This window comes from Rhineura floridana, chromosome 8, assembly GCF_030035675.1.
Source record: "Rhineura floridana isolate rRhiFlo1 chromosome 8, rRhiFlo1.hap2, whole genome shotgun sequence".
Taxonomy (NCBI): Eukaryota; Metazoa; Chordata; class Lepidosauria; order Squamata; family Rhineuridae; genus Rhineura; species Rhineura floridana.
Window position 1 is genome coordinate 22,917,261 of NC_084487.1, and position 15,906 is coordinate 22,933,166.

The 15,906-nt window shown below is 42.5% G+C and overlaps 1 protein-coding gene across 3 annotated transcripts in view; it reads right to left on the reverse strand.

The window, feature by feature from the left end:
• Window positions 1-4,475: 4,475 nt before the first annotated feature.
• USP18 (ubiquitin specific peptidase 18) overlaps window positions 4,476-15,906 on the reverse strand; it is a 38,772-nt gene continuing 27,341 nt past the window's right edge. For 2 of the 3 annotated variants that reach the window (XM_061638548.1, XM_061638549.1), the window contains exons 9-11: window positions 15,206-15,337; window positions 9,263-9,312; window positions 4,476-6,411 (exon numbers count right to left, since the gene is read on the reverse strand). In XM_061638548.1, coding sequence (XP_061494532.1) covers window positions 6,357-6,411; window positions 9,263-9,312; window positions 15,206-15,337 — 237 coding nt within the window. In that variant the 3' untranslated portion in view covers window positions 4,476-6,356. The remainder of the gene's footprint in view (window positions 6,412-9,262; window positions 9,313-15,205; window positions 15,338-15,906) is intronic. The other variant, XM_061638550.1, reaches the window with a different exon arrangement.

Genomic DNA, 15,906 nt, shown 5'->3' on the forward strand with positions numbered 1-15,906 from the left:
CCAGCAGCTGTGCTGGGATATAATAAAGAAAACTCATTTAAAAAACTCATTTCTTTCTTTTCATTTCCTGAACCAACCAAAACAGGTTGACCAGGGATGGAAGGATCTGTCAATTTCACGTCTCTCCATTTCTTATTTTTCTACTCTTAAACTCAGTTCTCCACATTTCTATGAACGTTTCCAAATTTTTAAAAAATAAAATCTTCCTGAAAATTCTTCAGTATTTTAGTGCAACTTTTTCCTAATATGCATTTTTCTAAGCTACATATTTTTGCAACCAATTTCTCCTAATTTAATGCATTTTTGAATTTATTTTCATAAATATATTCAGTTTTATGCACATTTTCCCCAAATTAGGAATGGGTGAGAAATTTGATTCAGTTCACACTCAAATCTGTCAAATTCACTTACTGAGACATTATGAGGACTGAAACACAGCTATCCTTCGAAATTCACACTTATTCAAATTTTGCAATGCAGTTCGCTGACTGAACAATGTTTACAAAAATGCAAATGTTAGGGGAAAGTGTGCATTAAAATGAATATATGAGCAAAAATAACATACAAAAATGCATTATATGATAATAAATTCCTTGCAAAAATGTGTTCATTAGTCAAAACTGCCTAAAATGTGTTTATTGGAAGAAATTTGTACTAAAACGCCGGGGAAATTTTATGAGGATTTTTTAAAAAAGAAATTGCAAATTGTTGCAGAAATGTAGAAAAATTAATTTAAAATTGGATAAATTAGAAACTGAGAGAATCAAAATCAACAGTTCTTTCCATACCTATCCCAAATATATACATTTTTGTAAACTTTGGCTGGAGAACTGCATCACAAAATTAGGGAAAGCTCAACTTTGGAAGCATGGCTGTATGTTGGTTCTTTAAATGTGACCTGAATCTAATTTCTCCCCCATTCCTAATATTCATTTGAGCGTTCACAAGGAACAGGGGAAAAAAGAGTAGTGTATGTGCTTTAAAAAGAAAAAAGGGTATGCCACTATAAAGGTAACACAGAGAACAAGATCAGAGGATGCTTTCTCTAGACGCTCCCCTACACATGGTGGAGAGCCGGAGAACACATCCTTTTTGTGAAATATTGTATAATACAATACAGTGCCAAGATTCTCCAACAGGGATATTGCTTTAAGGGGCAAAGCTGGAGGCCGCTGGCACCTTCGTATCATCTGAACTAAGCAGACAAGTTCAAGATACCTTTAAAGGTTTATTAAGCTACAATGACCCCACATACACACAGAACACATACAAAGCTGTTGGTTCTTACACATAATGGTCTCTTAGCTTGCAAGCCCAGGTGATTTCTGATTGCCTCAAGTTTCGGTCTGATGCAAGCCCAGGTTTCTCTTCCTGTGTTTACTTTAATACATGTTTCCCTAATATATGTATTTTTATATATAATTTGCTTGGAGAACTGCATCTCAAAATGCATTGAAGCACAACTTTCTTAGGATAGCTGGGTTTCAACTGGCTTTTTGTTTCGAGAAGTGAGAATTACGTAATTTCTCATTATAAGGCAAACAAAATCAATTTTGCCTCCATCCCGAGGTCTCCCTCATGTGCCAAATAGCAGCTTCAGAGCAGTGATTTTAATCATGAAAATAGCACAAGGGGGAAGGGTTAAAAAGAAACCGCTGGATAGCCTGGGATTTATTTCCAGCATGTTTTAAAATATCTTTTCAAAGGAAGTACTCTTACATTTATTCTTAGTAATGTCTATTCAAACAAATATTTCATGCTGAAGCTAACATAGCCATGCTATGGTATTCCCCTCATCTGCTCACAGCTGTTTTTGATCCTTTATTGTATGTGAAATTAAACCACCCTCCCCAACCATTGTGGTCCTGATCTAAATGGCCCTCTTCCCCCTGCACTGCATCCCTACAGCTACTTTTTGCCAACATCTAAAGAAACAGAAGATTCGATCTCAAGTCATCTGCTCTAGTTTTGCCCTCTAAATAGTTCAAAGCATTCAAAGTTGAAACACCTGCTTCTGTTTCTCAGAAGGGGATTTGCAGGGCTAATCATGCTTGACTTTGATGTCCTCTGCTAGCTGTTAGGAATAAAGACTTTCACAATTTCGATGGTCTACCAGTTTGACCTGAATTGACTTCTAAGTACCTTCACAATGACGTGGTACGTATATGCATTTTATATTGTGGAATCTGTAACCAAATTCAAAACGTCCATGCTAGCTTACACCCACCTCCACACCACCCAGCCACAGTTTTGTGCAACTTTAACTCTCCAGCAAAGCCTGAGCCAGTTTGAGATCTAATTAATTTGGTCTTTGCTTTGTTTACACCCTTTTTTCCTCCTTTGGTGTTCAGAACGCTCAGCTTTATTGGGTTAACAAACGGCTAAAACACACACACATACACATATATATTATTATTTTGTTTCCTGGTGTATGTGTTTCATTTCAATCCCTCTGCCTGAAGAAGAGGTCTGTATAACTTTTAGGCTTGCTTCTTCCTCCGTGGTGCAGAGTGGTAAGCGGTGGTAACACAGTCGAAGCTCTGCTCACGGCCGGAGTTCAATTCCAACGAAAGGAGGAAGTCGAATCTCCGGTAAAAGGGGTTGAGGTCCACTCAGCCTTCCATCCATCCGTGGTTGGTAAAATGAGTACCCGGCCTATGCTGGGGGGTAAAGAAAGGCCGGGGAAGGAACTGGCAATCCCACCCCATATATACGGTCTGCCTAGTAAACGTCGCAAGACGTCACCTTAAGAGTCGGAAACGACTCGCACTATAAGTGCGGGGACACCTTTACTTTTTCTTCCATATTTAACATTTACTAATGTTGTTTACTAATAAAGAGGCAAAGTTTCTTTATCAGAAATTATGATAGGCATCTGAATTGCTTCATTGGAATAATAATAATAATAATAATATAAAGTTTAAATCTTTTTTGCTTGGTCGTCTTATCATTTACCCAGTGAAAGCAATGCTAAGTCAACAGCCAAAGCTATTGGTGAATCAAAGGATCCTCTGTCGATAATTATGTAAGTCCCGTGAAGTTAATATGTGCCAGCTATTTGTTGGACTCATACTGATAAAATGTCTGGCACAAGATAGGAGGTTTCTTTTTACCCTTCTCTCTAGTTTCTTCAGAAGATCAGCTTAGCCACTCCTCTCTCATTATGCTTACTGAAGATACTATATTAAAACACACACACTTTGTTTTTCTGAGTCAAATGCTGAATAAGCACAGAAAGAGAAGATGGTACTTAGCAAAGACCATGGATTTACAGTGAACGATGGGAACAAAATTCCCATACTGGGATTTGGCACCTATTCTCCAGAAGCTGTAAGTAAAACATTTGATTCTCACAGTTGTGGCGACTTATGCTTTTAACCAGCAAAATGCCTGTCATTATAGGGTTGCCAGGCTCAGGACCTGAGAATGATTCTGTATCTGTAAGAGAAGAGAACATTCAGCCAAGTGCAGGTTTTCTGTGGTTTTTCGCATTACAATGTTGCAAGAAAACCTGCACTTGGCTGAATTTTCTCTTCTCTTAAAGATATAGAATCATTCTCAGGCCCTGAGTATGGCAACCCTAGCCATTATGATGGGTGGGATGGAGAGGGGACTTGAATCTTGTGAGACAGGTCTACTCACCCTCACCCCCCACAAAAACTTTCATGAAAAACTAACTGGACTACTCAATTACGGCGGTGGTGGTAATCTGTTTTACCTTCCCTGCAATAGTATCGCCAAAAGCAGTGTGCTATTTTTTCCTTCACTTCCTGTACAGTTCACAATAATTTTGCTTGCCACACCTTCTCCTTAAGGAATGAATGAGAGCTTTTTTTAGAAAAGAGAAATGTTCTGTTTTTAACTATGTGTAAAATCAGTTGTGGAGAGCCAGTGTGGTGTAGTGGTTAAGGTATTGGACTATGACTTGGGAGACCAGGGTTCAAATCCCCACATAGCCATGAAGCTCACTGGATGACCTTGGGCCAGTCACTGCCTCTCAGTCTCATGAAAACCCTATTCGTAGGGTCGCCATAAGTCGGAATCGACTTGAAGGCAGTACATTTACATTTTTAAAATCAGTTGTAGCTGATGCTCCCTAAAACTAGGAGTATAGCAAACTTTATCCAACTTGCAAAGCTCTGCTTAGGGTTTTAAGAACTGCTATCACCTTCATTCTGCATTAGACTTAGGCAGAGCTTGGAAAAGTTACTTTTTTGAACTACAACTCCCATCAGCCCCAGCCAGCATGGCCACTGGATTGGGCTGACGTAGTTCAAAAAAGTAACTTTTCCAAGCTCTGGACTTAGGCTGCATACACAGCATATATATAAAGCAGAATTAAAGCACATCCCCTGTAATATTGTCTATTTTGAATATAATACAGGGAGCACAAATATAAAACTTTAACTGATAGCTTGAAAAATTTATTCTGAGCCTGGAGTAATTGGAATCTATTTTTATTCAACATCTTTTTTTAGGCTGCCTTACAAGGTAAAATGAAATGCAGCAAAACACAACTAAATATTAAATTAAAACCAAATATTCTTGCGGTATAGTAAGAAATGCACATTTTCCCAAAATGACAATTTCAAAGAAAATTAGTTAATCTGCCAGTAGCATGGCTACTTCACAATAACTTAAAATTGCTTTACTTTCAGACAACAAACTTATATAAAATAGAATATGTAGTAATTAACCATGTCAGTTTACTTATATAATAAGGCACAGATGCCAAATATCTTATCTTGCACACTTACATTGATATACAAGAAAACAATAAATATGATGCTAACAGAGGTCCTATGCAAATCTTATCTATACTGGTAAAATAAGAACTTGGTAATTACCCAAACAGATATCTATTATTTTATTTATTTTTAAATTTTATATCCCATCTTCCTCCCCAAAGGAGCCGAGAGCAGCAACTTGAGTGCAAGATGGAACTGGGTTGTATCACACTCTGTTATGTTCCATTGCTTGTGTTTAATTCCACTGAAATCAAACTAAAATGGGTGCACCATCTACCACTAATGCCCATACAAAGAAACATCTAACAGCACGTGGGTGGCTATAATAAAATTGCCTCATCTACCATAAATAAATGTTTTCATCACAGTATATGAGCTAGAGACTTAATAATACAGCTGGTTTTCATAAGCATTGCACTCTGCAACTTCTGTGCCCTTTGAATCCATAGTTCATCTCTTAGGTCCATATGCCCATTGTATAGGGTATATAGGGATCTGCTTTGCCATGCACCCTACCCTCTTCTAGGTTCTGCTTTATAAAGGAACAGCCAAGAAAAGTCAGGAAGAACATGGAAGGGTTGAGATGGAGAGATTAAGGACAATTCTGTGCCACAGACAAACTGAATTAACTGTCATTGTTTCTATCCAGGAAATTCTTGGAACTAGTTTTGTGAAAAGTGTGGGGATGGGGGGAGGGAACAGTAGGATCTATTAAAAGAATCCTCAGCATCCTCATGAAAATACAGTTTCCAAGTCTTGGGGTATAATTCCTAAGTCTAGGAGTGCTATGACAGTTAAAATGCTAAGGGATGAACTATAACCACTAAAGCTTGGGTGAGGAATCATTTGCCTGTTGAAGTCCACATTACGTTGGTTGGAACTTATTATCATTATTTATTTGATTTATATCCCGCCCTTCCTCCCAGTAGGAGCCCAGGGCGGCAGAGTCTTAGAGTCTACATTCCCAAGCAAGTGGGCATGGCAAGAGCAAAGCGTAACATCCATGCACAGACAGGCATCCACATATCCATAGCACATCCATCCATGCCCTCATAAGCCTGCCAGTTTGCCCCTGATCTCTCTCCCCTCTAGCCTCCATGGGTGGTCAGCATCTCTTTCTCATGCCTCTGGAGGACAGAGAGTGCAACTGGAGGCAGAGTAGCCTCAACGCCCATGGTTTTTGCATTCCCCTGAGAGAGAGAGAGATGCTGACCGGGAGACTGTTTGCAAACTACACATTGCTTCCTGTGCTGAAATTCTAGTTTTGTCTCCTGCACTAGGTGGTTGCCGTGGATCTACACATGGGGCCCTCTTGGCTGTAGGACTGTGCAGCATTCCAGGACTATTTGCAGATAAATGTGCTCTTCGTATCTTCTTCGGGGGGAGGGGGAGTGATGCAGGATGCAACTGTATGCATAAAATATATAGACAGAGATGATACGGATATAGATATACTTCTTTCCAAAAGGTCTCACTTCCTGGTTCACTCGCATTCTCCTACATGAATATTGATGGGCAATCCGTCATCTCATATGCAGAGTCTATAACGAGTCCTCTGGACACACATATATATGTTGCAGCCTCGCTCCAGTTGCCCTGAAGATCAGCTCAGAGCTTCCCACCATTCTTTTTCATGTAAACCAGGATATAGGCTGTTTCACCCCTACAGGAAGGAGAAAAGGGGAGGAAACCAAGTAAAAAAGCAATAGTACACTGGTCAGGCTGCAGTAAGTCCTCATATCTCTATCCTGCAAAGTGCACAGGAACTTGATGCCTTATGCCTAGTCAGATCGTTGAACCATGTAGCTTAATACTGTCTACAATGGCTGGTAATAGCTCTCCAGGGTTTCAGGCAGAAGCATTTTCCCAGCCATACCTGGAGAAAGCAGAGACTGAAGCTGGGACCTTCTGCTCTAACCACTCAGAGCCTTTCTAAGCACCTGGAGAAAGCAGCTTAAGGAACAGACTAAGAAAAAGTGAGAAGCCGAGAAAGGCCATCTCCCTTAGGGAGCCCTACAATCAGCAGGAGAGGCCCTGTTGGCGGTGCTGCCTCTTGCTGCTGCCTAGTTGACACTGACCAATAACAGGGTCTTCTTGGTGGTGGTTCCTCATTTGTGGAATGCCTGCCCTGCTTTGTCTCCCTCACTGTTGACTTTCAGGAGAAATGTAAAGGCATTCCTGTTTACCCAGACAGTTGATGGCAGACAGACACTGGCCATGGCAACTTGAAATCAGTAACTGTGAAGATAAGCTTTTTTAAAAAAAATTCAATGTTAGAAATGTCATTGAAATTACTGTGCAAGGGAAAATATTAAATATTCTCTCCCTCTCACTGCACTCCCAGTCATGTTTGCCCCCCTACTATAATTTGAGGGGGAGGGAGGGAAAACATATTATTTTCATTTATATCCCACCTTTTTCCCAGAACTGGGATTCAAAGCGGCTCACAAAAATTAAAATAAATTCAGTTAAAAGCATATAAATAAAACATAAAGAAGTTATAATTAAAATGTAATTAAACTAACTATAAAATCAAAACCATTTAAAACAAAGCGATTAAAAAAACCCACAAAATATAAACCAGTAAAAACAGCAACCTATTTAATAGCCCTTGTGGTCAGTTCCCCAAAGCCTGCCAGAACAGAAGAGTCTTCACCTGCTGACGGAAGGACAGCAGAGAGGGAGCCAGTCTAATATTTCTAGGAAGGGAGTTCCAGAGCATGGGGGCAGCCACTGAGAAGGCTCTTTCCTGTGTTCCTACCAGACATACTTGTGAGGGTGGCAGGACCAAGAGAAGGACCTCCCCCGCTGATCTCAGGATTTGGAGAGGCTCATATGGGAAGAATTGGTCCTTCAGATAGCCTGGATCTGAGCCATATAGGGCTTTAAAGGTCATAACCAGTGCTTTGAATTGTGCTCGGAAACAGACCGGTAGCCAGTGGAACTGCTGTAACAAGAGAGTTTTGTCCTCCCTGTAACCAGCCCCAGTTAACAATCTCGCTGCAGCTCTTTGGACTTGCTGAAGTTTCTGAACATTGTTCAAAGGTAGCCCCACATATAGCATATTACAGTAATCCAAATGGGATGTCACTAAGGCATGTGTCACCATGGCCAGATCAGACAAATCCAGGAATGGGTGCAATTGGCGCACTAGTTTTAATTGTGCAAATACACTCCTGGCCATCGCCAAGCAGCCAGGCTCAGGGCTGAATCCAAACTGTGAACCTGTCTTCAGGGGGAATGTAACCCCATCCAAAACAGTTTGAATCCGCATTCCCTGATCTTCCTTCTGACTGACCGGGAGCACCTCTCTTGTCTGAATTAAGCTTCAATTTATTTGCCATCCAGTCATTACGGATAACAGACATTGGTTTAGAACAGAAACAGCTTCCTTGGATTTAGGTGGAAAGGATAAATAGAACTGGGTGTTCATCAGCATAAGGGTGGCCCCGGACAACTTCTCCCTGTGGTTTCATGTATATGTTTAATAGCATGGGGGACAGAACAGAATGCTGAGGGACTCCACAGCCCAATGGCCAAGGAGTCAACCAGAAATCCCCCAGCATCACCTTCTGGGCTCACCCCTCTATAAAGGGCTACTGTAAAAAGTGCCCCCAAGTCCCATCCCATTGAGGTGGTCCAGAAAGATACCATGGTTGATGGTACTGAAAGCCGCTGAGAGGTCTAGCAGAACCAACAGGGATACCGGGTAGGCCATCCACCAAGGCAACTAAACCCGTTTCCATCCTCTAACCCAGCCTGAAGCCAGATTGAAATGGATCTACATAATCCGTCTCATGCAGAAACCGCTGGAGCTAAGCAGCCACCACATGCTCCAGTACCTTGCCCAGAAATTGAATACTGGAGACCGGCTGATAATTATCCAATATGGCGGGATTCAGGGAAGGCTTTTCCAATAAGGGTCTTACAACTGCCTCCTTTAGGCATGTTGGGACCCTGCCTTGCTGTATAGAGGCATAAACTGCTCCCTTTACCCGCTCAGTCAATCCCCACCTGGCTTTTTGAACGGGCATGGCAATGCTATTTGGAAAAGGTTAAATTCATAGAGAGACAAGGAAAGGTTCAGAGCAATCTAGGAAATGGCTACCAATCTAACGAGCTAGAGTAGCAGCACACTAATAGACTATCTACACCTGGAGGATTTGGACAGCTATCCCACTGAAGTCATCTGGTGGGTTTTTTTTAAAAGGTCAGCTTTTCTGAGCTCTGGGAAAAAAACAGAAGCTGAAAAGGAAAAACTCAAGAGGGGAATGTTTTGTTCATGGCATCATGCAGAGTGTGACATTTCCACAATAATGCCCAGTGTGGAACCAGCTTCTGTATCTATTTAGGAACCAGCCCATTCAAAAACAAAATGGAATGACTGGATCTTATTTTCTACACAGCCAGCCATAATCATAATGCCTCCTCCTCCTCCTCAATCACACACCACCACCACCTCCACCCTGACTCTTCCAATAGGATTAGGAAAAAAAGTAGGTGACCCTCCTTACCAACGGAGAGATGCTCTTCCATAGGTACACTTGACATCATCCCAGGATACCTGCAGAATACACAGTACAAGCTCAAAAGAATGATTCAAAGCCCCAATCACAATCATTGTGAAAGCCCACAGAATTATACAGCCACAAGAGTGGCTGTATACTATAGTCAGCATGGATTTTTCACATTCTGCAATGCTAAATTGAAAAAAAACCCTATGCCATTCTGATGCTTCCTATAAGCTCATTTCAAAACAAAACCTTACAAAACTAATCGTCCTGAACTCAGAAATGCTTCCTTAACAACCCTCTAAATTTTCATGGCAATACACAAAACCATCAGAGAGAATCGAGAGTTCACAGTGTAAAGAGAGAGAGAAAAATGAGACCCCTTTGGGGCTTTTTTCTGTTAAAATTCTCATAATCTGTTGAAATTAGTTAAAGATCACCCATGTTCACAGAGTACCTGTAATCCTATTACTGACCTTGCCTCATACTCTGACCTTCATCTTCTGCAGTTTAAAAATTAAGAAAATGCCTGGCTGATTTTTAATTAATTTAAGAAATTTTGCATTGAACTCAATGATAATGTCAGGCATGCTCAGTAAGAACCAACTGTCAGTGTTCTAATAGCCAGACTCACCGCTGCTGGGCTTGCCTAATCAGGGGGCCACACCAGACTTTGATTTCATGTGAGACAGTCATGGCTTCCCCCAAAGAATCCTGGGAAGTGTAGCTGTGAAGGGTGCTGAGAGGAGACTCCTATTCCCCTGACAGAGCGCCAGTGACCAGAGTGGTTTAACAGTCAGCTGCTCTGATTGAAGCTCTGTGAGGGGAACAGGGCATCTCCTAGCAACTCTCAGCACCCTTCACTAACTAGACTTCCCAGGATTCTTTGGGAGAAGCCATGACTGTCTAAAGTGAAATAAAGGTCTGGTGTGGATGTGGCCAGGGACAGCATTGGTTCAAATCTGGGTGGGAGGCTACATGTGCCTGCTGTAGAATAAAAAGGTGGAGGAAACCATGAAAAAGAATGATACTGTTCCCAAAGTTTTCATTTTGGAAAGGAAAGGGGCTTTCCCCTCTGTCCACCCACCCAATCTCTCCCCTCCCCCTCCCTTTCCTGCCCTCCTCCTCCCCTCCCCACCCATTCCCCAGGTCAGTTTCACCTATCCTAAGCATGATTGCACAGGAGTAAATCCCACTGAAGTAAAAAAGTATGCAAATGATCAAACCTGCCCACACCTTCTCCTCCTGCCTATCCCCTCCCTCTTGCCCCTTCCCTCCCCTTCCTTCCCTCTACTCTCCTCTCCCCCTCCTCCCCCCTCATGGTGAGTTTTACCTATCCTAGCCATGACTGCACAGTAGTAAATCCCACTGAACTCAATAAGCATGCAAATGATCAGACCTGCCTTTCCCCTCCTTCCCCTCTCCTCTCCCTTCCTCCTCCCCTCTTCCTTTTTCCTCCTCCCTTGCCCACTCCAGGTTTCCCTCCCCATGTTCAGTTTTACCTATCCTAAGTGTGATTGCACAGGAGTAAATTCTACTGAATAAACATGCAAATGATCAAACCTGCCCTCCCCCTCCTGCCTGCTCTCCTCCCTCTCCTCCCCTCCTCATTCCGTGGTCAGTTTCACCTATCCTAAGTATGATTGCAGGGGAGTAAATCCCACTGAATTCAATAAGCATGCAAATGATCAATCCATTCTCAGCAGGCTTGCACAGGGTCCCATTTCTTACCTCCTGGGTTAAAGAGCAGAGAAACAGGCAAAAAACATTACACCACGTTAAAGGATGACCTGAAATGACTGCATGGAATCTCAGAATTATATATAACATATTCACTAATAGGCAAAAAACCTTGCGGTTTAAGAATGTACCCATAGCCCACAGCTATTTCTATCAAACTTTAAAAAGCAGGGAAATTGGGCAGCTATAGTAAATGTACCAGCGAATAACCTCCTCTCTGAGATATTGTATTGTCCTACAAATTTGTCAAAATGCAAACACAATTTGGGTTGGTCTTTCACAGTCCAATCCACTTCCTGTGTAGCTTGCAAGATTTGGTAACATGTGCCTCTGAGAATATGGTGAGTGGTGGCAACACCTGCCATCTCTAAAGACGGAGAATTACATTTTTGTATGTTTGTTGGCATTCTTCTTAATTTGCTTTCTTTCTGTGTTACTACTGTTTCTACAGAAAATCTAATCTAGAAAATTATATTTCTCTCATTATTCATCCTAGAAATTTATTAATTTCAAAGCCTTTTTATTGGTCAATGTCATATGATGATGAAGACAGCCTTTTGTATTTCAAACTGGAGGTTATGCTCTATTTCTATTTTGGGTCCATTGACAGTTGAATCTGAAACTGCAGTTTGATGGAAAATCAGTCTGATTACAATATGTTGCTACTTAAGCAATGACTCTAGCTGTTAGAAAAAACAAACTTGGCTTGCCCAAGATGCATGTTTCAGCCTGCTATGCTTAAACTACTCCACTTAAGAAAAGGTGGGCATGGTCAATTAAAAACAGAGCACACCTAGAATTTTGCTAGAATATATTGCAGCTCCCACTGTTTTATCTTGTGCAAATGGAGACACTTCTCATGTCCATTGGAAACTATTCTGCAGCACAATCAGTGCCATTAGTCCACAATTGTTTGTGGAGCTTTTTTTAGTGTTGCAAAGTATTGCCGTACCTCACATATTCACAGAAACAGAAGCAAAAGAGAATGATTTACTATAGGAAACTTCACTAAAATTGCAAAGTAAATCAAACATATTAAAGTGACTCTGAACTCTATCAACTGTTTTCATATTGTTGCTTCCTCCCTGCTGAAACAAGATCACCATAGCACATGTTTTGCATTTTTACAAATTTGTAGGGCAGTACAATATCTCAGAGAGGTCAGGTCTCCTGCTCCCCTGGTGTATTTACTACAGCTGCCAGTTTCCCTGCTTTTAAAAGTTTGATAGAAACATCTGTTGGCTACAGGTACGTTCTTAAACCACAAGGTTTTTTGCCTATTAGTGAATATAGATCTAATGTTAAACTTTTTTTCTTTTAATATATGAAAGGATTCTTACACATTGCTGAGTCATGTGCTTTATAGTGCAACATTCGCAAGCAGATATAATTTTGTTGTGAGTCGGGGGTTTTTTTGTATTGGAAATATCTTGGGTTAATAATAATAAAAAAATAATAATAAATTTAATTTTTGTGTCGCCTATCTGGCCGAAGCCACTCTAGGCGACGTACACATTAAAATTCAATAAAATACAATATAATTACAGAATAAAATACAATGCAGTCAACACTAATGCAGGCGTAAAACTATGTAGGGCAATCAGAAACAATAAACAATCACAGAAAAATTAGCCCACCCCGGAGATCCCGAAGGCCTGTCCAAAGAGCCAAGTTTTTAAGGCTCGGCGAAATGTATCCAGGGAAGGGGCATGGCGAAGATCGAACGGGAGGGAGTTCCAGAGAGTGGGGGCCGCCACTGAGAATGCTCTCTCTCTAGTCCCCACCAACCTAGCTGTTTTCGTTGGTGGGACTGAGAGAAGGCCCTGCGTGGCTGATCTAGTCGGGCGGCTTAATTGGTGGTACTGGAGGTGCTCCTTCAGGTAAACTGGGCTGAGACCGTATAGGGATTTAAAGGTTAACACCAACACCTTGAATTGGGCCTGGAAAACAACTGGAAACCAATGTAGATGAAATAACACTGGTGTGATGTGATCGCGGCGGCAGCTGTTTGTAAGCAACCGAGCCGCCGCATTCTGCACCAGTTGTAGTTTCCGGACCGTTTTCAAGGGTAACCCCACGTAGAGCGCATTGCAGTAGTCTAATCGAGAGGTGACCAGGGCATGTACTACCAGTGGGAGCTGATGAATAGGGAGGTAGGGTTGCAGCCTCCGTATGAGGTGTAGTTGATACCAAGCTGCCCGGCTCACTGCCGACATCTGCGCCTCCATGGACAGCTTGGAATCAAGAACAACCCCGAGGCTGCGGACCTGATCCTTCAGGGGTAAACTCACCCCATTAAGCCTCAGGTCAACAACACCCAACCTTCCCCTGTCACCCACAAGCAGCACCTCGGTCTTATCAGGATTAAGCTTCAGCCTGTTCCTTCCCATCCACTGTCAGGCCCAGGATGTGACTCAGGAACCAGACCAACGATTGTAGTTAATTCGTGTTTTATTAGGGTAATGTCCAAACAAAGACTGCGTTTTCTCATGAATCAATACAGGGATACAGGTCCTGCGGCATTGGGAGAAAGTTGACAGAGCAAGGGACTTCTTCCCGCCTGTTCTTTAAGAAGGGGCCAAACGGGCGCGCAATCTTTCGCTCCTCCTTAACTGCCCCTCAGGTACTGCCCGCCTTCCCCCCCTTCTCTCCTGTCTTTTCAGCTGTCTGCGTGTGCGCGGTGAGGGGGGAAGCATCACCCCCTCCTCTTCTGAAGTTTCTGATTCCAGGATGGGGGATAGGGGAGGGGCTGATGGTAAACTGCCTCCCCGCTTTTCGGCTGTGAGCAGCCCTCCCTCTTCCCCCTCTTGCTCTGAGCCTGAAAGAGGGGGAGGCGTGAGAATGCGCAGGGAGGGCTCAGGCTCCCCGTTGCTAAGCGACCTTATCACTGGCAGTTCCTCTGTTTCGTCTTCGCTCCAAAGGGGGGAAGTTCCTCCCCCTTCCCTCTGCCATCCATCCGAATACTCTTCTCCCAACTCTCCGGGATCCAGCTCCCCGGGATTGGGACCCCAGCTCTGCCTTCCGACATCCACCCACTCACGGATTCCAGGCACTTGGACAAGGTCTCCACAGCCAACTCCGGTGAGGATTTAAAAGAGAGGTAGAGCTGCGTGTCATCAGCATATTGGTGACACCGCAGCCCAAAACTCCTGATGATAGCTCCCAGCGGTTTTATATAGATGTTAAATAGCATGGGAGAGAGGATAGAACCCTGTGGCACTCCACAAGTGAGGGGCCAAGGGTCTGAAACCTCATCCCCCAATGCTACCTGTTGATGCCTGTAAGAGAGAAAGGAACGGAACCACTGTAAAACAGTGCCTCCTATTCCCAATCCTTCCAGGCGATCTAACAGGATACCGTGGTCGACTGTTAACTCATTTTAAGATGTGCATAAGTCAAATTTTAAATGAAAGGTCTGCTCTTTTAGCAGACCACTCTGCTGTGGTATAAGAGCTTTTTATTTATTTATTTATTATTTAATTTGTATCCCGCCCTTCCTCCCAGCAGGAGCCCAGGGCAGCAAACAAAGTGCTAAAAACACTTTAAAACATCATAAAAACAGATCTTAAAATACATTAAAACCAAACAGCTTTGAAAACATTTTTTAAAAAACAACTTTAAAAAAGGGTTAAAAACATTATTAAAAAAACATATTACGCAATTCTAACACAGACACAGACTGGGATAGGTCTCAACCTAAAAGGCTTGTTGAAAGAGGAAGGTCTTCAAAAGGTGCCAAAAAGATAGTAGAGATAGCGCACTTTGCTCTGAATATTGCCAGAAGATGTATTTTTTGCTGCGGTTGGACTTTGTTACCTTTTAGTTGTGTGTTCCAACAGTTTTACTCATTACTGAATATAAAATATTACTGAATGAACTTGAGTTTCAAGTGCACTCAGAGCACAGCTATTAACCCAGTGAACTGATTTTACTGACATAATATGTGAGATGTTCACTTACAGACTGTTTATCTTTAGCTGACTTGGTCAAATCAGATCCACTAAGTCAAGAAGACAGCTCATTCCATTCCCTTGAATTATTATCTTGCTTGTGCACAATTAGATTTGGGCCACTGTTTAGCATGGGTTCCAACCTTTTTCAGGCATCGACACACTTTGTAGTTGGATCCAAGACCCTGATTTTGCAGGGATAAGTGAATGAAAAAGAAAGCAAGTGCAACTCTACATACAGGTCTGGCTTCCTCACCTGGCAGACACTGGAGTCGTTGAAGCAATACCACTTGTGTTCCGTGAGACTCCAAATGTATGCGCAGTAATGGCCAACGTTTGCTGATCCTGAGTGTGCAACAACCGCAAACAGATCATACAACCCATCATCCTGGAAAGAGTCATGGAGATATACTTTCAATGGAAGCACAGGCACAAAACCTGCAACTTGCTAGATGCTCAAAGGGAATTACTGTGAATATCATACCCTCTCTTTGACTGCTCCCATAACATCTAAGGATGATGCTTTACTGTAGGGAGCCCTCCACGTGTTGTTGGACTTGAACTCCTATCAGCCCAAGCCAGCATGGTCAATGGTCAGGGATGATGGGAGTTGTAGTCCAACAACATCTGACTGGAGGGCCACATCCTCCCCATGCCTGCTGTACCACACCAGCTCTTCTTTGCACCACAACCATGCCTTGCTATTTTCCCTGGCAAGTGATTCCTCTTCGCAGGTTTGCTTTCTATGCAGCAAAGAGCAGCAGTCATACTAGAGGCTGGGTGCCATGGCCTGCCGGTTTCAGCAGCAGATGGGATGTTTGTGCAAGGGAAGATCAGCTGGCCGGAGGATGAACTCCTTCCTGGCAATTATATAGCTTAGCCAGCTTTATTCCTAAGTGGGTGAAGGGAAGAGTGAGAAGATAACCCTTCTTCTGCTATGGAGTAAAATTGACTAGC